The following is a 23,069-nucleotide window of genomic DNA, read 5'->3' as shown; positions in this document are numbered from 1 at the left end:
TTAGCAGTTCAAAAAGACAACTTAAAACTACGGGCCTTAGATTACTCCAATTACCCCGCGCTCGTCTGAATCTAAAGAGAACAATCTACAGCTTAAAACGTGGATATCTAATACGAGCCGTCAGATTTTCTTGTAAACCCAAGATTTTTCTTATCTTCCCCGCCTAGTAGTACTGGGTTGTCAAAGCTTCTAAAGATTCACCTCCATTTCTACAATCTGATAAAACCAGGTAAAGAACCTCTTGTGAGCGTTTGGTATTTGTCAAAGCTTTATATGATTCCTTGCAGAATTCAAGTGATAGACTCATTGTATTAATGGGAATTCTGAGATTTTTTTGGTAGAGAGTTACTGTTACTATCGTTCTTGTCCTGCAGAGATATGGCTACTATTTCTGTTGTTTGTAATAATGGGTTATTGAATAAAAAGAACTTAGGAGTTAGTAGCGGAAACAATAAGCCTCTGAGAAGATACACAAGTGTTTGTTATAATTCAGTTTTTATCCCTTCAGTGGGAATGTATACTATTAGCAATTCCCTGGTACTTTCTAGGAATAAGTTTAGGTCACTTTCTAATGAGAAAAATGAAGTTCCTTTATTTGGTTTTTGTGTTTCCTGTAAGTCTCAATTTGGGTTATCTTGTCATAATGATATTGGACCATTGAGGAATGGAAATAGGGGAAATGAACAAACCCATTTGAGAAAAAGAATTATTGCTGGTTTGAGAAAGAGGTTTTCATTGAGATTGCGTCCAAGATTGCGGTTGTTGATGATAAGATTGAAGAGGGTTTCAGTTAGGTCAATGTTAAATGATTTTGGGATGTTTTTGAGAAAGAATATAAAGAGATTGACACTTTATTCTTCAATTTCTATTGCACTGGGGATGTTTTATTTGTTTTTGAGGTTAACTGCGTTGCCATCTCCAAAGATTGTTCCATATTCAGACTTGATAAAGAGCCTTCAAAATGATTCTGTTGCAAAAGTTTTACTTGAAGAGGGATCTCGCCGTATATATTACAACGCAAAATCTCAGGACACTGAAAACACTCAAGATCCAGAAGATAAACTTCCAGTAATAGATGTTCCCGATGAGAATGCAGCTGATGCAGTTGGAAGAGGAGGTATTGCAAGTCCTACTGGCCAAAAGTATAAAGTAGATATACTGAAGAAGTTCTCAAGACGAGCTTCAAGTCCTGAGTGGCAGTTTTGTACAAGGAAAATAGACCATGATGAGAAATTTCTTCTTAGTTTGATGAGAGAAAAGGGAACAATGTACAGCTCAGCCCCTCAATCAGTTTTAATGTCGATGAGGAGTGCATTGATAACTATAATTTCTCTCTGGATTCCTTTGACTCCTTTGATGTGGCTCCTCTATCGTCAGCTTTCTGCCGCTAACAGCCCTGCAAGGAAGCGGCGACCTAATAATCAGATGGTCACTTTTGATGATGTGGAGGGTGTTGATGCTGCTAAGATAGAACTTATGGAGGTAAGCAGATCTTGTCTTCAAATAATATTATAAATATATTATGTTGTTGACATGTTGTTGCTCAATTACCGACTTGATGTTGCATTTGGTGGGGGTGGGGGAGGGGGGGGAGTGGGGTGATGGGTTTTGACAATTTCATTTTTCTTTTGGCAGCATATCAGTACAAAACTTTCCAGGCATCAGCATTTAATATTTATTTTTTGGACTGATATGTATGTTAGAGACTATACCTTTCTCCATGGATGTAACCATTGGCTAAAGCTGGAAAGTGCATCTTTGATTCCTCTGAAAATTCTTTCCTTTTGAAACTAAATAACATATTTAATGCATTAGAAACTAAAAATCCAAAGGGCTAGTGAAGAATGCTTTTATTCTTTAACATTACTAGTTTAGTTGTCTTACAAGTCCGAAATAAAATATCTTGACATCTTTTGATTGTAGAAACATAATTAACTACTATGTTTATTACACTGTGGCTTCCTGCCACTAGCACGTTTAGGATGGCTTTACATTCTTAACTTGAAAATTTCCAATCAGATTGTTGAATTGCTGAATTATTGAACATGATAGAACATTCATATTGCCCTCTGAAAGAAAGAAAACTTTAAAAGGAATTATTTTCCACATCAGATATTGTAGGATTATCCCTAGATATGGTAAATAGTGTGAAATTTTGACAAGAGAAATTATCATCACATTATTTCACCATCAACAATTAGAGCATGTGAACTTCTGAGTAAGTCCATCAATTGATTCCATCATTTTATATTTCAAAATCCAGTATTCAAAAGGGAAAGCTAGTTAATATAATATGGCCCTTGGGCATTTTGTTTGAATTAGGATTTTAATATTGAAATGGCATTGGCATATGTTAATTGAATTTAACTATCAAAAGTTAGAAGAAGCATCACATTGTGTTGAAGTAATGAATTTGCCATTGAGAATTCTTGATCTCTCTCAATATCTCTCTCAATTCGAAAATCCGGGATTTGAGAATGGTTCTGCCCAAATATTCGAAAATGATCAAAGTTTAATACTCTTAACCACGACTAATGGTTTCACTGCTTCCCCTTAAGAGAATGACCTCTCTTTGCCGTTCTTATATTTCCTTGTATTTCCTATGCTTAAGGACATTCTCACTTGTTATTCTCATTAGTTTCCTGATTCTATTTGTATCATCCTAACTCTGTCCAAGTCAAAAACTTCGTAAAGTTTGAGGATAAATTACCATTTAATCCATCAGTTTGTTTCTTTTTTTTCTTTTTCCTTTTCTTTTGTGTGTTTGTGTGTGTGTGTTCCTTTCTTTCTCCATTTGGTGGTAGGATTGGGAGAGTGTTTGGGATGAGATGGTAGCTGAATTGGGATGACCATTTTCTTTTCATTCTGATTTTAGTCTCAGTTCTCTCTTTTCCCCTGTTTTGCATATAAAGGCTTTCTTAATTTCTGGGAGTTACTTTATGAAGTTCTTAGAAAAATTCAGGCCGATATACCATAGTCTAGTTTATTGTAGTCATGTAGACCATCTAAAACTATGCATAATGAATAGGAAAGTCAAGATATTGATACAACCTCTTAATGTAATGGTTAAAAATGTCAACTGGCATCTAAAAACATGATAAGGCTATGAACAAAGTATGAAGCCTTAAAACTATTCTATACATTTCTTCTAAAACAAGTTGTGTGCAGGATGCTTGGCTAGTTTTGAGCATAATTCCAACTACTAAGGGTAAAGTTACCTTCCTTAACTTTCCCTAGAAATATATCAATAAGAAAACATTATCTTATATGGATTTCTTAACATAGAGTTTTGAGGTGTCTCAGCTATTGAAATGGGATTGGGAGCAAACGTTAAGATGGGTTGTATATGTCGAAAATTTATTTGATGTATGGTGACGGAATACATTAAATATTTGACAATTATGCTTGTACTCTATTAGTAGTGAGGCGTAAGAATGTGATAAGGAGTATGGAACTAATTATTCTGAGAATCATCTGTAACCAAAGTGAAATATTCTCTTCTAATGAACACTTCATTAGTTATTTGTATATTTCAGGGGTGTTAATGATTTTTTCTGGGTCTTTGGGGATGTAAGAATTCTTAAAAATGGGAAAGAGCTAAGGATTGAGGAACTGGGTGTATGGTCCTTATCATTCTTCTTCTTCTAATTGTTGTGGACATCTCCTAGATGCTGACCTAAGGGAATCTTTTTACCTTGAAAATTTATCAGAACTATTCTAATCTACTTGAGCATATTCATTTGCATCCATGAAGGTCCATTGGTTGCTGTTATGACAAAATTCTTGGCCTTGCTACCATAAGGATGCTCAAGTATTGAAAGCAGCCAGCTTTATGCTTAAATGTGAAAAGTAGCATTATATCAAGATTCTTCATCCTAGGACCCCACCTTGATGGGTATGGGACCATAACTGGTTTGTGGCTTTCTATATTTTCATTTTCATCCTTCTAAATGGCTGATAAGTTTCAGCAATGGGGAACAGGGTCTCTATCTAACTCTATTTGTCTCTTCCATTTATTATTTCTTAATTTGGATTTACTTGCTCTGCAAGAACTTTTGGAATTGCTAAACCTTATGATGGGTCATTACTATATGTCTGCATGTCGCAAAAGTTCATTTGAATTCACTTGAACCCTTTTACCAAGCTATGCATTTGCATTTCTATACAAGTCTTTTTCGACTTCTCATCTTTTTTTATTGGTATATTCAGAGAGCTTCGTGGCCAGTATAAAATTTGCATTTGCATCTTTTTTTTATTGGTATTTCTATGCATCTGCATTTCTATATGTCTGCAAGACCAGTATAAAATTTTATTTGACATCTTTTAAGATTTCTGTTTATTTTATTTATTCTCAACATTTCAGTTGCAACTGGCCTTTCTTGTAATTTTCTTTCCTCACTATTTATTGACTCGGCTCATTTCTGTAGATAGTTTCATGTCTACAAGGAGCTACAAACTATCAAAAGCTAGGAGCAAAGTTACCTAGAGGTGTGTTGCTTGTCGGTCCCCCTGGAACAGGGAAAACATTGCTGGCCCGTGCAGTGGCTGGAGAAGCAGGAGTGCCCTTCTTCAGTGTTTCAGCCAGTGAATTTGTGGAGTTGTTTGTTGGAAGAGGAGCAGCTCGCATTAGAGATCTTTTTAATGCAGCAAGGAAATGTGCTCCATCAATCATATTCATTGACGAACTAGATGCTGTTGGCGGAAAACGTGGTAGAAGTTTCAATGATGAGCGAGACCAAACTCTAAACCAGGCAATTGAAGAATTCAACTTTGCTTGCATTTCTGAAATATCCAAGTTACATTACTTTGACAGATTCCAAGATTTAAATATAACTTCTACTATATTTTGACTGGTTGCCAGATTTAGTTGGTCTTTTACATAATTTGTATGTAAATTTCATTATGCAGAGTATTATATAGTTATCCTGCAATGAATTACTGCCAAAGTTATTAGAATTATATTTTAAAATTCATAAAGGGAGCTTTTCTTTGTGATGTGAAATGTTTAACTTTGCCTAATTTATCCTTGAAAAAACCTTTTGATCAGCTGTTCTTGTAAATTTGTTTGCTATGTACTGCCATTCTAAGTTCTCTTAACTTTGGAAACTTCCTGTCTTTGAATGACAATAAATTTCTTGCTCTCATCTGGGTTTTCAAATGTGTTTTCTGTCTTTTGTAGTTGCTGACAGAAATGGATGGATTTGAATCGGACATGAAAGTGGTTGTTGTTGCAGCAACTAACAGACCAGAAGCATTGGATCCAGCCCTTTGCAGGCCTGGTCGTTTCTCAAGAAAGGTACTTGTAGGAGAACCTAACGAAGAAGGAAGGAAAAAGATCTTGTCTGTACATTTGAGAGGAGTTCCTATAGAAGAAGACACAGATCTCATCTGTGATCTAGTGGCTTCACTGACCCCAGGTTTTGTAGGTGCTGATCTAGCGAACATTGTCAACGAAGCTGCTTTACTTGCTGCTCGAAGAGGTGAGGTTTAATTGTGTTTTATATCCAAACTACCGTTCTTTTTTAATCATCAACAATGTTAATTTAAAAACCATCACTGATCATTTTATGTGCCATCTATTTTACCAAGTTCTTTTCATATCTTCATCTTTGTTGAGTAACTTCCCACGCTTCTTTTGTTTTTTCATATCTTGAGCAGCAAATATGTAGAAAATATTTTTGGGTTTTGCAGATGGTGAGACCGTGACAAGGGAAGATATAATGGAAGCTGTTGAAAGAGCAAAGTTTGGGATCAATGATAGACAGCTAAGGCCTAGTGCAATAAGCAAGGAGCTGGGGAAACTGTTCCCGTGGATACCATCTTTAATGGGAAAGAATGTCACAGGACAAGAAGGTCTGCAAGGACCTCTTGGTTACCAAACTCTGAGCTGACCATGTTTGTTGTCTTTCTTAGTGCTTTAACTGTGACTCTTGAACAACATTTTTGTGATTTTCCTCGTGTCCCCCCTTTATGAGCTAAAATTTTTTTGCCAAGTCGAGTGATACAATACCACTAGACTAAGCCCCTTAGTGCATCTATCAGTATTATATTTTAGAAAATAGGAAATCAAATTAGCACTTTTACTGCATTTGGAGTCGTGGGTTGCCACTAAAGGATAGCTTCAACTGATAGATCCATGTCTGTAAAATTTGTTTTCTATAATTAGTTTCTTTAGTGCACGTATTCGTGACAATGGCATATAAGATTAAGAAAGGTGGCTGGCAACTAGGCAAATGATGGAGGTCAATTCAAGCAAGTGATAGATGGAGTGGAAACTTCATATTTTGTTTTATCCATCGAAATGATGATAAATGGATGGGTAATTCTGTAATTGCCAGTCATTTTCCTTGCTGTGCCTTTCTAGTCAGCTGCCATTGGAAACAGGAATTTCTAAGCTCCAAACTTACTGGGGATTCCACCAAGTGTAACTTTGACACCCACTATCTGGTGATATACTAAGTTTTTTGGATTCTTTTTTTGAATAGACAATTTTGGTTAAGATTCTAAATTTCTGGTATTCTTATTCTTATTGTCCCTGTTTCTGAAAATTTGTGATTCTAATAAGTTGAGATTTGTAATCTAAGTTAAGTTGATTCAATTTGCTACACCTCTACTGGAAAATTGGTTAAAGGCTCTATTGAATTCCATTTCTCTTATTTAAGTTGGATTTGAAGAGTTACTCAATTTTGCCTCCATTCTTATGGAAATTTTAGTTTTGACTTGGATTTTTCTTTCTTCCCCATTTAACTGAGGTGGTATGGTAAATTTTTTACTTTTTACAAAATGGTTATTTATGTATTTTATATAATATAAAATATATCTTAACATTATATGAAAACATTTAAATTGAGAATTGTAATGCTCAAATCTAGCAAGACCATGGTTTTTAAATCTAGACCGGAACCAATCGGTTCAATTGGGTGATTTTCAGTTTGGGTTTATCATTTAACCAGAAATGGTCAAATTTGGCTATTGATTTATTCATTAAGTGAATTGATTGCTTCAAAATATTATTTTTTCTCAAATTAAATATTTTTCTTTTACTTATAAACATAATTTTCATATTCTCAAGTTTTTCATAAGGTCAAAAAAAAAAAATATTAAATTTATCATGTGACTTTGAAACTCACCCTAATATTATTACCATAAAAATGACAATCATTATTATTTAAACTTTTGACTATTTATTTTAATTATTTTCAATTGTTTAGTGAAATCATTATTATATTGAGATTTAATTATTTTGATTTCATAAATTTAAGTAATTTCAATTCATAGATATGATTCTTAATAAAATGTATTAATTTTAAATTATTTCAGATAATATTTAATATATGTTAAATTAAATTTGTATTCAATTCCGTTCAACCCTCTAATTCTAGATAATCTCGATGACCAGTCCGGATCTGAAATCAACTAAAATTAAATTAAAATATTTTGTAAATGGACATGAAGCATATATTTGCTTAAGTCCATAACCTTACAGCTAGAAATGTTAAGGGCACCTTGTCCTAATAAAAGCAGAAGATGCTCTCTCTCTCTCTTTGCTTTGCAGGATCTGAATATATCAGTTGGTAGTACTGCATGGAGTTATGGGCTCTTCTCTTAAATGTTTGTATATAACAACAAGATATGGTGAGTCAAGTCCCATTCATCAACACAGCACCATTAAATTAAATAAATTAATAATTAGTGTATATTTATATATCTCCAATATTGGATGGACTATATAAATTTATAATAATACAGAGAAATTTCTTGAAACTTGAAACATGTATACACATGGAAAACATTTTGGACCTTTGCTTCTTGTTGTATGCTACTTTTTTTTTTATTTTGAAGATAATATAATTTAATAAATTATTAATGAATTTTTTAATCAAGTGTAATCCAATTAATTTTCTTATTAACGAAGTCTCGAATCTCGAAATATCTCGACCATAGAAGTCGTCGGTAATTTAATGAGTAAAAATGAAAGTTATATTCTACGGTGCAACAAATTGTAAGGAATACGAATTTGATTCCTTTCAAATAATAAATTTTTATAAATTTAATAAGTTAGAAGAAAAATCTATTCTATGTGAATAAAAACAAAAATTAATGAATCTAAATTCCACATCATCCTAACATCAGCTGTTGTGTCTTTTTTTTTTTTTTTTTTTTTTACAAAAAAAAAAAAAAAAAAGAAGTAAACAGCAAGAAAAAGAGTGAGAATAAAAAAGAAGACTATCATTTACATAAACATCTGGTAACATAGATTAAGGAAGCCCTAATGAGAATACAGTACATACAATTTATTATTCACCAACATTAGCCAATTTCAGAGCTTGATTTTACTCATAGCCACAAACTTCAATCTAAAAGATTGCAGCTTTTAGTCTTCTGGTCAATTCCTTCCTGCAAGCCAGCAAAAATTATATGATTAACATCAATTTTACTTTTTAATCCCTTTTCTTTTAAAAATTATTTTAATACGAGAAAAGAATTTTTTTAAAAAAGAGAGATTGCAGGATTTAAATCCCTGAATTTATTTATGTATTATATGATAGATACTGAGAATTTTTTATTGAATTACTTGCCTAAAGAGGTCTCTGTCAAGGCTTGAAGCAGATAAGAGTCCCCTGTTTTCTTCAGCTCTCCTTAGAAGATATGGTATAACTGTATCTATAGGTCCATAAGGCATATACTTGCTTACTTGAAAACCTGCATTTTTTAGACTCAAAGAAAGCACTTCTGCCATTCCATATAGCTGTGCAAACTCAAGCTTCTGATAATTTCCAGTCCCAATTCCCAACTCTATTGCTCTTTTTGCAGCCAATTTCCCTTTACAATGCACATAGAAACAGACCCTCATTAGACCTCTTAAGGAAATTTTTCTGAAAAGTATTTTTAACTTCAATGTTAAACAGACTCATAATAATATTCTACCTGATTCAACATTATGTGTTGCCAAAATGACTCCATGCGAGCCATTAGAGATCGTTTCAAGCAAGAAAGAAGCACAATCATTGAAGCAATCATGAGTTTCTTGAATGGAATTATGAATTGGAGATTCATATCCTAAAGAAGATGCTAATTTTCTTTCACTTGACATATAAGCACCTCTTACTAACTTGAATCCCATAGGAACTCCCGTTTTATCAGCTGCTTTTGTTGCTAATAACAATCTCTCTTTTGCATCTTTCAAATAAGCTTGAATCGTTCCATAGACAATTGGATTGTCATCTTTATTATACTTAATTGCTGATAAATACGTCAAGTAGTCAATTGCAGGTTGAACTGCTGTGTGCTCTGCATCAATCACTAATGGTAAATTGGCTTCAACACATTTTTCGCACAGTTTGAGTAGTCTTTGTTGGGCTAAGAGAAGACCTTCTTCTTCTTCAATGGTTAATGGTTCTGGTTTTTTTAGTGTGTGATATAAAGGGCTTGAATTAGAGAAAATTGGAAAAGTGTCATCTTTCCATGGAAGATTTAAAGATGGGTCTTTCTGTTGCCACCTCAATTGATCACTAATCCTCTCAAGTAGGTTCAGAGGGCAAATTGCTGTTATCTTTACAACCACAGAACTCACCTGACAATGATACCAATCAAAAGTTAGTTTCATTTCATTACAAATACAACAACTATAATAAATTAAAACATTGAAAATATTCTACAAGAGATTGTGAAAGGGAGAGGGTATCGGAATTTAAAACTCTATCTTTTACATACAGAGATGTAAACGAGTCGAGCTATCTTGAATTTGAGTTCAACAGAGCTTCTGTCTCGTAAGTAGACTTCAATTCACTTTATTGGATTTATTGAATGAATTTGAATAAACTTTTGTTTGCGCAAATAATCAAGGAGTAGTTTGACTCATATACAGATATACAATTAAACAACATTAAATTTTATATACTAGGTTCAATTTCAACGGTGATCAAAATTTATTTAATATTTAATAAATGAATTTATTTAATTAGACTAGTCTATCGCCAGTTTGGCAATAACTTTTAAGCTAAATTTTAACTTTTGACCAAGTTAAAATTCTGTTAATTGTACAGTTCAATAACATAGCTTTTATAATAGTTTTTAGAGGTCGAGTGAGCTTTTTTGCGGAAGCATTAAACAGTCTAAGTTGAACTTTTAGTGTCTTTTTTGTCATTTTCAGGTAAACAACTAATTGATCAGATATTTTTACGGAATATTTCTAATTTAACTCGCTATATAAACAGCTACCAACTAAAAAAATTAATAATTAACTGCTACTAAAACAATTAATGTTAACAAAACTTATATTACAAAGTAGGAATTACAAGACATTTCCAGATTTCCATAGATTTGGAGAGGGTTTGGAACGTGCTTTAGAAAAAGACGCATTTGCCTTTGTTATTTACTAGAATTTTCTTTTGTCTTTAAACATTATGTCTTTTTCTATCTCTCAAGAATACGTTATTCAGCTATACAAATTGTGTGGTCACAATCTTTATCTTTTTCTATTTTTAATTTTTTTTTGTTGTTTTAGATAATATATATAATTAGTATAAAGTCTTTAATAGAAATTTTGTCCATACTAATATTTATATTGACAAAATTCATGTGCTCAACTACCTATCTATTTTGTCCTATGGATTGTAAGTTAAGATTTAATTTTAGGAAAACAAATTAAATTAAAATAAAATAAAATCGTAAATTTAATTATCCATTATCTGTATATATAAAAGTGGGAATGAGAAATAAAATAATGGATAGACTACAAAGATCGTGGTTTTATTTTTTAATAACAAATTACTCTGTTTTTTGTTTAGTTAAAAATTAAATTATACAATTTTATATTTTACTAGTTCATAAAATTTATTAATATTCATAAAATTTTTTCGTTTAGTATAAATAATTTTTTACTAGTTCGAATAAGAAAAATTAATTATTTTTTATGATGAAATTCGATTTAAAAGAATACACAAGAAATCTAATCTAATATTAATAATAAGGGGAAAGGAATCTAAGAAAGGAATCTATCTAGAATTTCTAAATGAGAAAATCTTAACTGATGTTTATTGAATTGGTCTTTTTGGTTTTTGGATGGATGGGATTGCCAACTAAGAATTAGTTCACCACTGTCCAGCTGTTATGCTATAGAAGATTGGACCGAACACAACGCACGTTCCACGTAAGCTCCTACTCAATGTAATCTTTCAACAGATTCCATTCAAGATTCCTACACGCAATGGCTTACGTGTACTTGTGCGATCCACAACTTTTTCTTCTTTTTCGCAGTATTCTGATTAGTGAACACGTATTGGCTTAGCTTACTTAACGCCTAATCTTTTTGGCTTACCATAACCAAAGATTTGTACATTGAAATGTATAATTTACTTAAAATCCAAGTTTTGAATCAACTCTAATACTAACTTTCAACTTGAAAATCAAATTGAAATATTTTCTAATCAGTAACTTAAATTTTCTTATTGAAAATCAATTTGGCAACTTGCACGTGCTGGAAAACATCGTAAGAAAAGTTCATAAATCTGATTTTTTCTTAGTTTAAACAAGTTATTGATACCAGGTAAATAGTTATTTCATTCAAAAAATGGAATGGAATACTTAATTTTGGATCAATTTAGCGTTAGATTGAGCATTTTTCGTTTTACACTTTTAATTTATGAGTTTGCATGGCAATTTTATTTTCCGGGAAAATCTTAAACCGTCAAAACAAACGTGTAACTCAAAGGAAAGATAGGCAAAGAAAAATGATGAAGAAGAAGAAATAACTTACAGAAGATGAAGGAAGAGATTTAGCTGCTTCAATAGCTTGAAGAAACCCATTAAAATTCCGATCACAAGCATCATTATCAACAGTAAACTCCACAGCAAAATCCATCATAGCTCTTAATCCAAACTCATTCAATCTCCTTACACACTTTACAGCCTCGAAACTATTTTCACCACCACAGAAATGTTCATAAAAACTGCGTCGTACAACTCCCAATATAACATTACGTACGATTTCCATCTCCATCAACCTCGAATTCAGAACCCACATGCCCAAATCAACTATAGGCTCTAAAGCCGCCATTTGAAGGATAAGAGAAGCATGTAAAAGCTTTTTAGTGGGTATAGAGGAGAAAAGGCTTTGATGATTGTTTAAATCTAGAATTGATGGTGCTTTGGTTACCGTGGCGGAGGCAGGGGCAAGGGCGGGTTCGGGTTTTTGAGCCAAGTTAAGTGAGGAGATGGCGGAGATGGAGGAGGAAGAGGTGGAGGAGTTGAGAGGTCTAATGAAAAAACGGAGGTTTTTGAGAAGTTTTGGAGAAAGGGATTTGATGGCCATTAACAAGTAATTATTATTATTACAGGGCTCCAAATTTGTTTGAATGAGTGAAAGCTAAGCCCTTGGATTTGTTATTTATAGAAAAACTGAAAGGAATCTTTTTTTTTATTAAAAATAAAAATTCTTATGAGAAAATTCCTAATTGTTATACGCAGAAAGTTGAGAAGTTTATGAATTTAAGGTCACGTAAAATCCCTGTCCACATAGAGATGAGGTGGAATGATGAGGTTGATCCGGTTTGATTATACTGAATTAATCCTGTGGGTCGATTTCAAATTGCAATCGGACAGAAACAAAAATTTAATCAAAATTAGTCGGAAAAAATTCAAATTGAAATCAACTCGAGATAGCCGATTTCAGAATCAGAAGAAATTCAAGTCGGTCTCCATTCTAATATTTAGAACTAAAATCGGCAAAAATAGCTAGCTAAATTGATTGAAACTGGCCAATTTCAGTAAAAAAACGAAAGGCTTAAGAACAAAAAATCGACCCAAATAACGAAACCAAAATTCGAACCATTCCGTGTACTAAATAGTAAATACAACAGTCGGTAACAATTTTCTCTTATTTAACGTTTCTCAATTATTGATATTAATAATGAACATATTAAATAAGTAACTAAATCATGAAAATGGCAAACTAAATCATCAAAACATTATGTTGTTTTTTTTTTAAATCGCCGGTATCTAAATTCTATTATCATGAATTGCCTGATTCAATTTCTATTATCATGAATTACCTAATTCAATTTGGAGCTTACAGCCGAAACTCTTGCCAAACTCTATATCTTTTTTGTGATTTTTTTTGGTAAGTTGTCTTCCCGCGTCGCTTTAATAATTTGGTGTGAAATAGCTCAGCAGCATATGTAGAATGTATGATGTATCACGGCAAACTTTAAAAATAATATCATTAAGAATAATTTATTTGTATTTTAATTAAAAAACTTTTAATTTAATTTAATTTTATTGATTAAAAATATTATTAAAAATTATTTTGTCTTATTCTAATTAAAAAATTTTTAATTTATTAGTTGTGATTTAATATATTATAATTTAATATATTATAATTTGAACAATCAAATTCCCTCTATTACCTTACTCCTTCAGAATGAAATTAAAAATTTTAAAAAAATTATCTTAATAAAATATTAATCTTACAATCCTAGTACATACCTAGCTTCGGCGGCTCAACATTTTGTGTATTGGCCGATAATAACTGGAATATTAACACCATTTGGTATAACTGATGAGCATATTTCGTTGACTATTAACCGTTTATGTAATAAATACTTTAATTTTCTTAACATCCTTTTAAATTTTACCATCATAAATTAAAATTATAAATATAAATATGTACTACTTTTAACTAGTACATTGGGATAAAAATATTATTGAAAATTTTAATTTTATTAGTTAAAAAATAATGATAATATAATTTTGATTGATTATTTTAATTTCCTATTTAAATCTGAATTAGAATATAAGAATTCAATTTAATTTCTTGGCAACATTTAATTTGAACAAGCCAATGTGATCAGATTGATCTTCCTGATCTCGAGGTCGAATCCTCTAAGTCTTTTCTACCACAAAAGTTATCATCGATTATGGTGAATGTTATTCAGATTATGGTGAATGTTATTCAAAGGGGAGGGCTGCCCCCCCTTGTAGCACACTATATTATTCCGGTCACTCGGACCTTCCATATAAAAAAAAAAAAACATTTAATTTGAACAAATAATTAAACAATGAAAGTTTAGTAAAAACTAATTCCATGGAATTAAAACCATAGAATTTCGAATAAAGTTTTTGGAAAAAGCACGACAAATATAGATTTGTAAATAAATCCTGTAAATTCTAGAAAATTAATTTGTATGAAGCAATTCCTCAGTTACCAGGTTTTTATCTGAAGTTTAAAAATACAGGTTAAAAGACAACATGCTAAGCCAGAAAAAGTTGCTGCTATTTAGGGGTTCTGCATTTTACATTTGTAATAACAAGCTTTCAATCACTCCACAGCTCCCAAACAGAGGCCAAGAATGGTAGCATTCAAGGTACTGGAGAACTAAAGGCATGCCATGAATTATGCCACAAGCTAAAGATGATGAAAATTTGTTTCCTGCAATTTATGCCTCATGTTAAAAAAATGTGTGTTCCCAATCACTAATAAAATGGAAAAACGAGAATATGGAACAAGATATAAAGTACAAACACTTCGTGGCACTTTTTCCTTTTGTAATTTGTTTTTATCAACATAAACAACGAAATATCAAGAATGACATAAAATGAATCAAATATCAATCAGGAATTCATATGCAGAGGAAAATGCAAAATTTTCTTCCATACCATTTTTTTTCTAAAAAAAAAAAAAAAAAAAACATCAAGAAGCTAAAATTAATGAAGATTAGAAATTTGACACAAATACCTCAAAGAGATGAAAGATAGAGGGCATTCCTCAGCTCTTCAATTGATAGACGAAATTCATGTTTGAAGACTTCCGTATGGGCATTAAGCTAACCAGCATCAGTATAAGTTCACCTAAATCAAATAATACCATAACTCTTGAAGGTGCGTTTCTCTTTGATGTATAAAACATCGAACAACCTGCTATTAAGAGCATATACAAAATTCTGTACTAGTGAGTTGAAGCAGAAGCACCAGTGCTACCCAATCCCATCTTCTGCCCCAACAGTGTGAGCTGCTCAACAAACTCTTCTCCAGTGAGAATTTCTGTTGTTCCATATATAATATGCTTGACAGGCTGCTGTCGACGCGAAAGCTCTTGCAACCCACCGTACTCCACATAATTACCACCACCAATCATGAATACGATGGCTTCTTTGAATGGCCCTTTGAGATGGCTGCTGCCAGCCCCTGACTTGGGAGCACGAGGATCAAACGCAAGGTAGGAATCGATCTCTGGATTAGGTTTCCCCTCCATCAAAGCTTCCACAGTCCTTGCTAATGCAAGCTGCCTATCATTAGATAATAAATTTTTCACACCTGCTGTCACAGCACTAATTGACTGTCCATAAAGCTTTTCAGCCCAATCAACAATATTATTTCTACTAGCAGAATTTGTTGATGCCAATGAAACATTGAGGGACTTCATTTTCTTCACATACTGGAATGCACAAGTATCAACCTCAGACTCCCTAAGAGCTGCTTCCACTGCTTCAACTTCTGACTGGTTAATACTATCAGATGATATAAGGTAAGTGATTGCAAATCTCAGCTTATCAATTTTGGACCCTTTCCCTCTAAGCACAGCCAAAAGTTCATTTCTATCAATCCCTCCTCTTATCATCATGTCATTCTCCTTTTTGGCATAAGAATCAAGAGATCTCTCCTTGATCTCACCCAATAATACAGTTGCGATGTTTGTATGCTTATCAATCACCTGCTTCCGCTCAGTCAACTCAGGCAGGGAGTTCACTGCATTCATCAAATGTTTCGTATTTCCAATCAAGTCTGTGCCGTCAAATTCTGCTCCATCTGTTCCCCCAGTCCTCCTGTTTACCTCATCAACATCCTTCTTGTACTTATTCAATTGCGTCTCAATTTCCACTGCAACTTCGGGAAATTCCAAAGACCCATTCGCAAGCCAAAATGGATCAGAGCTGTCCAACTCATACGACTTCATACCACCCTTTTCCCCCTGAACACTCAACCTGTTTAGCTTCAATCCAAGCACATCATGAACAAGCGGGCGATAACTGAAATCATGCTGTATCCCAATTGCCAATTCAAAATTCCTATCAAATATACACAAAATTGGCCTCTGAAATGAGCTCAGAAAACCCCCACCTTCCGAAAACAAATTATTCTTTGACAACAAATGATCTCTCAACCTCTGATCCAAAGCCGAAGCCACCATCTCAGCAGGCCCTCCACGGGGACACCTAATAACCGGAACAACACCCGATGTTGCCAGCACACAAAACAAACCACTAACGATCCTCTCAATTATCTCCTCAATCTCCCTATCCCCAGCAGACGGATCATTCAACTGAACATAACTAGATTTCTGAGCCAATGAAAACAAATTATCCTCCAAAGTAACAAACTCCAAATACTGATCATGCACCTTCGAAATTCTATGTATAGAATCCGAATTCAGAGTCCCGGAAGCAAGATCCTCAAGAAGAGGACGCGGAATCGAAGACGAAAAATTCAAATGGAAGTTATCGTAGAGTGAACGAGACGCATCAGCAATAATTCGTTGAATATTGGTTTGAGTAGGTTGAACAAAATAAACAGCAGGAACATCATTAACAGGCTTTCGATCTTTATCGATTAGGAAGTAGAGAGTAACACCATGCTTGCGTAGATCCTTGACATGGATCAATGGAGATAAGATATTTTGGCAAAATTTATCGTAAACCAAGATCTTATAAACCTCTTCATTAGCAGTACCAGTAGCGTTTACAGGTTGATTTAGGTTTAGCATTCGGATTATACATTCTGTATTCAAAAAGATTAAGATCAGTATATATACATAAATAAGACCGAGAAAATGAAAATCAAAAGAAAATTTAGGAGAATTGGAGAGATTTTTAAGAATGACACTGTTTATGCTTTACAGAAGAAGAAGAAGAGATCTAGAGAGAGAAAATCTTACCTGTTTGCTTTTGTCGGAGATTGAGAGCCATGAGACTGAAGAAAATTCCGATCTATCGAGTAAGAGAAGTTTCTGTTTTCTATTCCAATCAGTGATTTAAGGTTTCTTCAAAAGTTCCAGTTGCTTCGGGTGGTGCGGTGTAGAAATGAGAGCTTTCGCGGTCGGTGGTGCTGTGGAGAGGAGATTTGGTGAAAGAGGTGTAAAATGGGTCAATGGGCCACTGCTAGAACAGGCCTCTAGAGAGGCCGAGTTGATGCAATTTTTGCGAGCCACCGAACGTAGCAAAAATATTTATAGTCAAGAAGATTTAAATTTGAAATCTCATATATTTTATGTAAATAAGAAATTTAATTAAATTACCATTTGATCAGAGTATTATTTAATATTAACACAATTAAATTTCTGATTTAATGTGATAGATTTTCCCCTAACTTTTATGTTTTGGGCAGAGGTAATGTAAAATATATGTGCTTTTTAATTATTTAATTATTTTATGTTTCGTTTTATTGTTGCGTATCAAATATTTTTCTTAGGTAATAGTAACGTGAAATTTTTAGAAGCAATAATTGGCAAACTTATTTGGTTGCCAATAATTGAGAACTTTCCATGAGGTTAAAACACTAGTTCCTTAATCGTAAAAGGAAGTAAATTTTTATTTCTGAGAAGTAAAGTGCGATATAGCAAAAATTCTTTCTCTTTTAATTAAAAGTCTAAAATTTGAGTTCAAGCTATGAGTATGAACTCTCTTTTTAAATACTCGGGAGGGAACGTTTTACGTCTTTTCATAGACCCCATCGAATGAGAATCTGCATTAATCGGACCAGTTGATTTCGGGTGTCGAATAGTAAAAAAAAAAAAAATAGTAAATTCCTATCCTTAAGAAGTTAAATAAGGTGCAACTTAAATAGAGTTTTCGTGCAACATGGAATATGACAGCAACATAAATCAGCAGAGCAGAACTCAAAGAGTTGCTAGAAAGAAGCTCTCTTTAATATCACAAAGCACAACTTGTGCAGCATTATGGCAAGGTGCGTCCGTCACTCCGCCTCCTGGATGTGATCCGCTGCCACACATATATAGTCCTTTCATTGGAGTTCGGTAACCTGACCTGTAATTCAAGGCAAGACACTCTTCATATACATTGCTTACACTGTCTTCTTTATTATTAAGATTAATTATATTTTTTCCAGTTTCTTCTCTAACCATCATCACTGATAAATTGTTAAAGAGTTACCATTGTTTGACGGGTCGTGTCAAGAAAAGTGCATCCAAACTCATGGCACCATGAAAAATATTCCCTCCTGTCATAGAAATCAAAATTTAAGATAACTTCAGCATTCAAAAAGAGTAAAATTTTATTCATGTTTCACAAAGAAAAATCCATTTTCTCTCTAGTAATATTGTTCTAGCAAGAAACTACAACGAATCCTTTTATATTCTATTAGCAGCCCAAAAGAATGTGCAAGCATGTTTCTATCACAGATTTAAATATTCATGATATCAATCCTTAACAGATATTGTTAGCATGTGCAGCTATAGAACGACAGACCTGTGAGACCAAATTCCCTTTCAAGGTCTGGCGGTGTTAACATGTCGTAACCAATTATTGAAGAGCTAAAGCCTGGAGCATATTCATCGATCAAGGAAAAACATTTTTGTGCGTACGCTTCCGGACAGTTTGCAAATAAACAAGAAAATCATATATTTTTGTTATGCTAAATACCATATACAACACAACATCACGTTGCACAGAAAATTAGCTCACTTAACGAACATACAAATAAGAAGTATTGATATTTGTAGAGAATAGTTGGAAAAATTGGAATTTACCCAGTAATTAGGATCTTCCCAGCTCACATCAGAGGGTTTAGAAGGTGTATATTGTGTAGATAAGCCAATTACATGCTTTCCTATAAGAACATGAAAGAGTTTATCATTCTAACAAATGGAATTCATATGTTAAAAGAATATTTCCATCGCCATGTGGAAACTACAAGTGTGAAACACCAAGCTATATAACTTAAAAGAATAAAATCTAGGGATTAAAGATTTTACGCATTAATCACTCATATATTATGGAGGAGGAACGAATCAGAGCGACAAAGGACTGAATCTCAGTAGACTGTAGAAACAAGGCCACTTTGCTACTTACAATGTCTGTTGCATTTTAAGTCACTTAACCCTCAAAAAACAGAGATAGAGAAGACTATCAAAATAACAGTTGCCTCGACTTCCATATTTTATTCTATATGAATAGGTGATTATGAAAGAATGTTTACATATTCTGTTCATTTTATAAAAAAACTAGTTGACGTTTTTAGACATGTAAAACATTCTCTCCGTAGGGGAATCAGTAAGTTCTTTCGTTGATAAAACATGGGGGATGGGAGTTCTATGGTAATTTTCTAGTATAATTTCCACATAAAAGTAATTAAAAGAAAGCTCTCTAAAGAGAAAAAACAACATGAAATGACTCAAAATAATCAATGAATGCATTAAGAGGACAAGTTCATTCTACCAGGGGGCGACACGGTCTTGTCCAATGAAGATGGAATAGTCATTTCCATTATAGGCCTTTGTGATGCATAACCATTCCAAGCATCTTGACATGCTGACTCAATCTTCTCCATACTTGAGTAGTCCACAAAAAAGAAGAAGAATTGTGAGATTTAGTATCTTAATTCAGATAGCTTAATGTTAGGCATAAAATTCCAAAACATTGGATGAGATATATTAAAGAAACTAGACAATAGGCCAGCTTTCAAAATTTCTTTAGTAAATTCATACAGCAGACCAACAATTTGGCACTAGAACATAAGTAAATGCAGGCAAAGTGAGATACTCTGCAGGTTCATTCTGCCAAACAAGTGTAGCGAGTTGTTTTCCATTATTCTAATTTGAACACTTAGTTCATTCAAATCAGAAAAGTCTAACTCAAAGGATTTAGCAAGCTTTTAAATTATTGAGATCTTTACTCTTTACATCCATAGTAATTAGAAACAGCAATACCTTAAGATCACATTGTCAGTCTTGCAATTGCAAATGCATCAAAACTAATGAAGAATACTTGTTATTCCCCAGAAACGAAGTAAATTGGCCAAAAAGAACTGCAAAAGGATATTTAACTTTCCAAGAACACCATACAGTACCTTTCACAACCAATGCGAATTGTAGCAGTATGATGTGGACCCACCTCTTGATGATGCATCTTCAAACACTGGAACTGAGGCAATTTATCAACGGCTACATTAATTTTTGTTGTTCCCTAGCAAATTGTTGATGGCCAAAGAAAAGTAAGAATACCTTGAAATCTAATCTTATTGGAAACAAAATAGTATTATAAAATCAACTCAAACATAATATGCAGACATTTTTGCCGTCCAAAATTCTTGTAGAATGAAGATTTGCTTGTAAGATAAGGTGGAAAACTAGTACCAAAAATAATTTTTTCTAAATTTTTACCTCTCTTAAGATTAAAATTAAACTCTCTTTATTATATTTAATCATATGTTGGCCCATGAAAAATTTTATTAGAGTTGTCACTGTTAAAGAGCACAAGGAAAGGAGTGATGCATGATTTATCAAAGATTAGGAAAAAAACATGTTATACTTATTAGCAATGTGTTAATATCATGTCTTTTTTAATCAAGTAATCTTACAGAGCTGTAGTCGCACGAACAAAATCATCGGGAAGAACATTTTGAGGCATCAATTCCTGTGTCAGAAAAGTATGGCATTGAAAAGAAGATTACTTCATGAAAATTTACTATCGGTGGTGAATGTTTTCACCACTTATTATGTTCACATGTGCATATTAATAGTGTTTCATAATATCCTCCTGTAGTTTTGAATGTGGCAATGTTAGATTTCTTACTCTGAAGGTCTTAGAAGGGGTTGCATTTGACAAAACAAATGAGGAATGTGCTTGTCTCCCATCAGCTAGAAGGACCTGGTTATCAATAAAGTAGATACGTAGGTTAACATTTGAAAATTTTTAGTTAAAGCAGAGCAATCCAAGAAATCAACTAACCCCATTAACTCTGCCAGAGTCTTCAATCATCAACTCTGAAACCTACGAAGAAGATAAACCTATTAAAAATTTTGAGAAACATAAATTCAGAGGATATGGAAAAAACAATTACATAGAATAACACAAAGGAATAAATATATTTGTAAATTATTCGATAGGGAAGCAACAGATACAGGTAGTCAAACTAAAGACAATACCACTTCATGGATAAACAAAGCTGGAACGCTAAATAAGCCTCGTCACACTTGTTAAAATCACATAATATAATATTTTCTTACAAGGTGAAGAACAAGAAGCATGTTGATAAAGATACCTCAGCATTTGTTTCGAGATGAACACCAACTTCCTTAGCAGCTCTATTTATGGCCAGGCTTACTGCACCATTCCACCTTCAACATGTCTGCAATATGTTTAAGACTATTGATCATCTCAGTCATTTTGCTTTCGATTCAACTAAATATGGTAAATCATCTAAAGGTGTAGATTGACGTTAAGTTGTTTGGATTGAATTGATCAACAAAGACAAACTTTCATATGAGTGAATATTCTACAGATATTAGGAGCTGGCATCTCTCTATGTTCCTCACACATGCACACAAGGATGTTCATTCACTCACATGCATATATAGTTGGTTGAAACTTCTAATGAAGAATTCTCAAATAATATTATATACTTACGACCAAACGTTACGATCACCATCAGTTTCACCCATCACATGATGTAGCAGTACATATCCACTCCCAGGCATGTTGATATTGCCTGTGAAACCAATAAAAAATTCTTATAAGTACCGGAAGCTTAAAACTTTATTCTGAAGTTCTATCGTTTTAAGTATTTATCAGCCTTCAATCTCCAATGAGTATCATGTTCAAAATTAGCATATAGTTCTTTCCACATTCAATTAAAGATGAGACCCATATTTTGTGTTACCACAAATTTCAGGTCAAACTAGAGAGAGAGAGAGATGGAGTAGGATTTATTCTCCGATTAGATGGTCATGGCCGCAAGGAATGTAGAGATAAATAAGTTACTAAGAGAAAAAGATTACAACACCACCATCAGATAATTTTGCAAATGCAAATTGTACCTCTATAAGTGAATTGTAATACCGATTTTACTTCTTAAGGTAAAATAACATCCTCTAATAGACAAAATCAGTCTAAGTGTTTGGAAGTGAGTTCACAGACAAAAAATTTTCCAAATGCATGCATTAAATTCGATATAAATCTAGAACTCCAAGACTCTTACCATGCTTCCAATGGTGGCATCTCCAGCAAGTGATGCTTTCAGTACATCTGTCTGAAAATACCCAATGAAGAAATTTCTAATAGAAGCTGCTCAGTTGAAGTCTTTATTGAATTAAACATTAGAATAATCACAATGGCTTTGACAGTCATGCACAATTGTATATCTAATAACTCAAAACTAAATTTTAGAGAAGAAAGTTTTGCCATGCCCGAAGAACACTGAGGTGCTAACCTCTTCCACGGTTTCAAGCTTGTAATAGTTATTATTAGAGGATCTCATTTTGGTGAATAAATAACAATATTCTTGAATGTTTATTAGGGAAATTTATTATTTAGTCCCTTAGGTTTTACAAAATTAACCAACTAATCCAAGGTTGTGCCAAAATATCTAGCTAGTCCCTCAGGTTTAACTCCGTCTAATTAAAAGGTCATTCCATCCGAAAAGTTAGTTTTTTTTCCGTTAATTATAGACTAAAAGACTAAAATACCACTCCCTAGCCGACGTGGACCATAAGGGAAAATTATTATCTAGTCCCTCAGGTTTTACATAATTATCTAACTAATCCCAAGTTTTGCGCAAATATCTAACTAGTCCCTCAGGTTTAACTCCGTCTAATTGAAAGGTCCTTCCGTCCGAAAAGTTAGTTTTTTTCCGTTAATTGAAGACTAAAAGACTATAACACCTCTCCCTAGCTGACGTGGACCAATATGAAGCGATAATGATATACCTAGTTTGTTTCCCTTTTGTTCCTTCCATGCTATAATGATATACCTAGTTTATCTTTTGCGCAGATAACCTTGCATTAAATATTAATATTCATATTCAAAGTTATGAAATTATAATAATATAGGTGGCAATAA

General features: G+C 33.1%; 5 protein-coding genes across 7 annotated transcripts; 1 reads left to right on the top strand and 4 right to left on the bottom strand.

The window, feature by feature from the left end:
- The first annotated feature begins 63 nt into the window (after window positions 1-63).
- On the top strand, window positions 64-6,517 carry LOC105646801 (cell division protein ftsH). Its single transcript, XM_012232740.4, has 4 exons — window positions 64-1,482; window positions 4,428-4,751; window positions 5,180-5,480; window positions 5,692-6,517. The coding sequence occupies exons 1-4, from the start codon at window positions 379-381 to the stop codon at window positions 5,889-5,891; spliced, it is 1,929 nt and encodes a 642-aa protein (XP_012088130.1). The 5' UTR covers window positions 64-378; the 3' UTR covers window positions 5,892-6,517.
- Window positions 6,518-8,208: 1,691 nt separating this feature from the next.
- On the bottom strand, window positions 8,209-12,402 carry PRODH (proline dehydrogenase (oxidase) 1). Of its 2 annotated transcripts, none has more exons than XM_089719890.1 (4): window positions 11,759-12,402; window positions 8,929-9,574; window positions 8,576-8,823; window positions 8,209-8,393 (listed from the first exon to the last, which is right to left on the bottom strand). In XM_089719890.1, the coding sequence occupies exons 1-4, from the start codon at window positions 12,311-12,313 to the stop codon at window positions 8,358-8,360; spliced, it is 1,485 nt and encodes a 494-aa protein (XP_089576016.1). In that variant the 5' UTR covers window positions 12,314-12,402; the 3' UTR covers window positions 8,209-8,357.
- A 1,741-nt stretch (window positions 12,403-14,143) lies between these two features.
- Window positions 14,144-17,186, bottom strand: ATSLY1 (Sec1/munc18-like (SM) proteins superfamily). Of its 2 annotated transcripts, XR_001047498.4 has the most exons (3): window positions 16,931-17,186; window positions 14,735-16,773; window positions 14,144-14,428 (listed from the first exon to the last, which is right to left on the bottom strand). XR_001047498.4 is itself a non-coding variant. In XM_012232743.4 (2 exons), the coding sequence occupies exons 1-2, from the start codon at window positions 16,959-16,961 to the stop codon at window positions 14,945-14,947; spliced, it is 1,860 nt and encodes a 619-aa protein (XP_012088133.1). In that variant the 5' UTR covers window positions 16,962-17,186; the 3' UTR covers window positions 14,734-14,944. The 2 variants fall into 2 exon arrangements, 1 of the variants encoding a protein (XP_012088133.1); XM_012232743.4 differs by lacking the exon at window positions 14,144-14,428 and having other exon boundaries at window positions 14,734-16,773.
- A 510-nt stretch (window positions 17,187-17,696) lies between these two features.
- LOC105646843 (uncharacterized) lies at window positions 17,697-21,660 on the bottom strand. The gene is made up of 10 exons (XM_089720010.1): window positions 21,635-21,660; window positions 21,274-21,349; window positions 20,961-21,002; window positions 20,805-20,879; window positions 20,590-20,645; window positions 20,080-20,195; window positions 19,449-19,561; window positions 18,761-18,840; window positions 18,165-18,231; window positions 17,697-18,038 (listed from the first exon to the last, which is right to left on the bottom strand). Exons 1-6 carry the CDS (start codon window positions 21,658-21,660, stop codon window positions 20,174-20,176), a joined length of 297 nt encoding a protein of 98 aa, XP_089576136.1. The 3' UTR covers window positions 17,697-18,038; window positions 18,165-18,231; window positions 18,761-18,840; window positions 19,449-19,561; window positions 20,080-20,173.
- On the bottom strand, window positions 17,891-19,560 carry LOC149497098 (uncharacterized). The gene is made up of 5 exons (XM_089720011.1): window positions 19,449-19,560; window positions 18,709-18,840; window positions 18,480-18,551; window positions 18,165-18,231; window positions 17,891-18,038 (listed from the first exon to the last, which is right to left on the bottom strand). Exons 1-5 carry the CDS (start codon window positions 19,558-19,560, stop codon window positions 17,891-17,893), a joined length of 531 nt encoding a protein of 176 aa, XP_089576137.1.
- Window positions 21,661-23,069: the final 1,409 nt, after the last annotated feature.

This window comes from Jatropha curcas, chromosome 4 (assembly GCF_041381405.1).
Source record: "Jatropha curcas cultivar XTBG-Jc1 chromosome 4, XTBG_Jcur_1.0, whole genome shotgun sequence".
In the NCBI taxonomy this organism is placed as follows: Eukaryota; Viridiplantae; Streptophyta; class Magnoliopsida; order Malpighiales; family Euphorbiaceae; genus Jatropha; species Jatropha curcas.
The sequence above is the reverse complement of the archived record's forward strand: the minus strand, read 5'-3'. Positions and strand labels throughout refer to the sequence as shown.

What these genes read in the sequence shown, in the direction of transcription:
- ATSLY1 (XM_012232743.4), bottom strand. Translation starts at nt 16,961, where the DNA reads ATGGCTCTCAATCTCCGACAAAAGCAAACAG. An exon ending in TCTCCGACAAAAGCAAACAG is followed by an intron (nt 16,774 to 16,930) that starts GTAAGATTTTCT and finishes TTTTGAATACAG; the next exon opens with AATGTATAATCCGAATGCTA.
- PRODH (XM_089719890.1), bottom strand. Translation starts at nt 12,313, where the DNA reads ATGGCCATCAAATCCCTTTCTCCAAAACTTCTCAAAAACCTCCGTTTT. An exon ending in AATCTCTTCCTTCATCTTCT is followed by an intron (nt 9,575 to 11,758) that starts GTAAGTTATTTC and finishes TATCATTGTCAG; the next exon opens with GTGAGTTCTGTGGTTGTAAA. An exon ending in ACAGAGACCTCTTTAGGCAA is followed by an intron (nt 8,394 to 8,575) that starts GTAATTCAATAA and finishes GCTTGCAGGAAG; the next exon opens with GAATTGACCAGAAGACTAAA.
- LOC105646843 (XM_089720010.1), bottom strand. Translation starts at nt 21,660, where the DNA reads ATGGTGATCGTAACGTTTGGTCGTAA. An exon ending in ATCGTAACGTTTGGTCGTAA is followed by an intron (nt 21,350 to 21,634) that starts GTATATAATATT and finishes GACATGTTGAAG; the next exon opens with GTGGAATGGTGCAGTAAGCC. An exon ending in GTTCGTGCGACTACAGCTCT is followed by an intron (nt 20,196 to 20,589) that starts GTAAGATTACTT and finishes ACAATTTGCTAG; the next exon opens with GGAACAACAAAAATTAATGT.
- LOC149497098 (XM_089720011.1), bottom strand. Translation starts at nt 19,560, where the DNA reads ATGGAGAAGATTGAGTCAGCATGTCAAGATGCTTGGAATGGTTATGCA. An exon ending in AAGGGAATTTGGTCTCACAG is followed by an intron (nt 18,232 to 18,479) that starts GTCTGTCGTTCT and finishes TTTCTATGACAG; the next exon opens with GAGGGAATATTTTTCATGGT. An exon ending in ACACGACCCGTCAAACAATG is followed by an intron (nt 18,039 to 18,164) that starts GTAACTCTTTAA and finishes CTTGAATTACAG; the next exon opens with GTCAGGTTACCGAACTCCAA.
- LOC105646801 (XM_012232740.4), top strand. Translation starts at nt 379, where the DNA reads ATGGCTACTATTTCTGTTGTTTGTAATAATGGGTTATTGAATAAAAAG. An exon ending in CTAAGATAGAACTTATGGAG is followed by an intron (nt 1,483 to 4,427) that starts GTAAGCAGATCT and finishes TCATTTCTGTAG; the next exon opens with ATAGTTTCATGTCTACAAGG. An exon ending in GAGACCAAACTCTAAACCAG is followed by an intron (nt 4,752 to 5,179) that starts GCAATTGAAGAA and finishes TGTCTTTTGTAG; the next exon opens with TTGCTGACAGAAATGGATGG.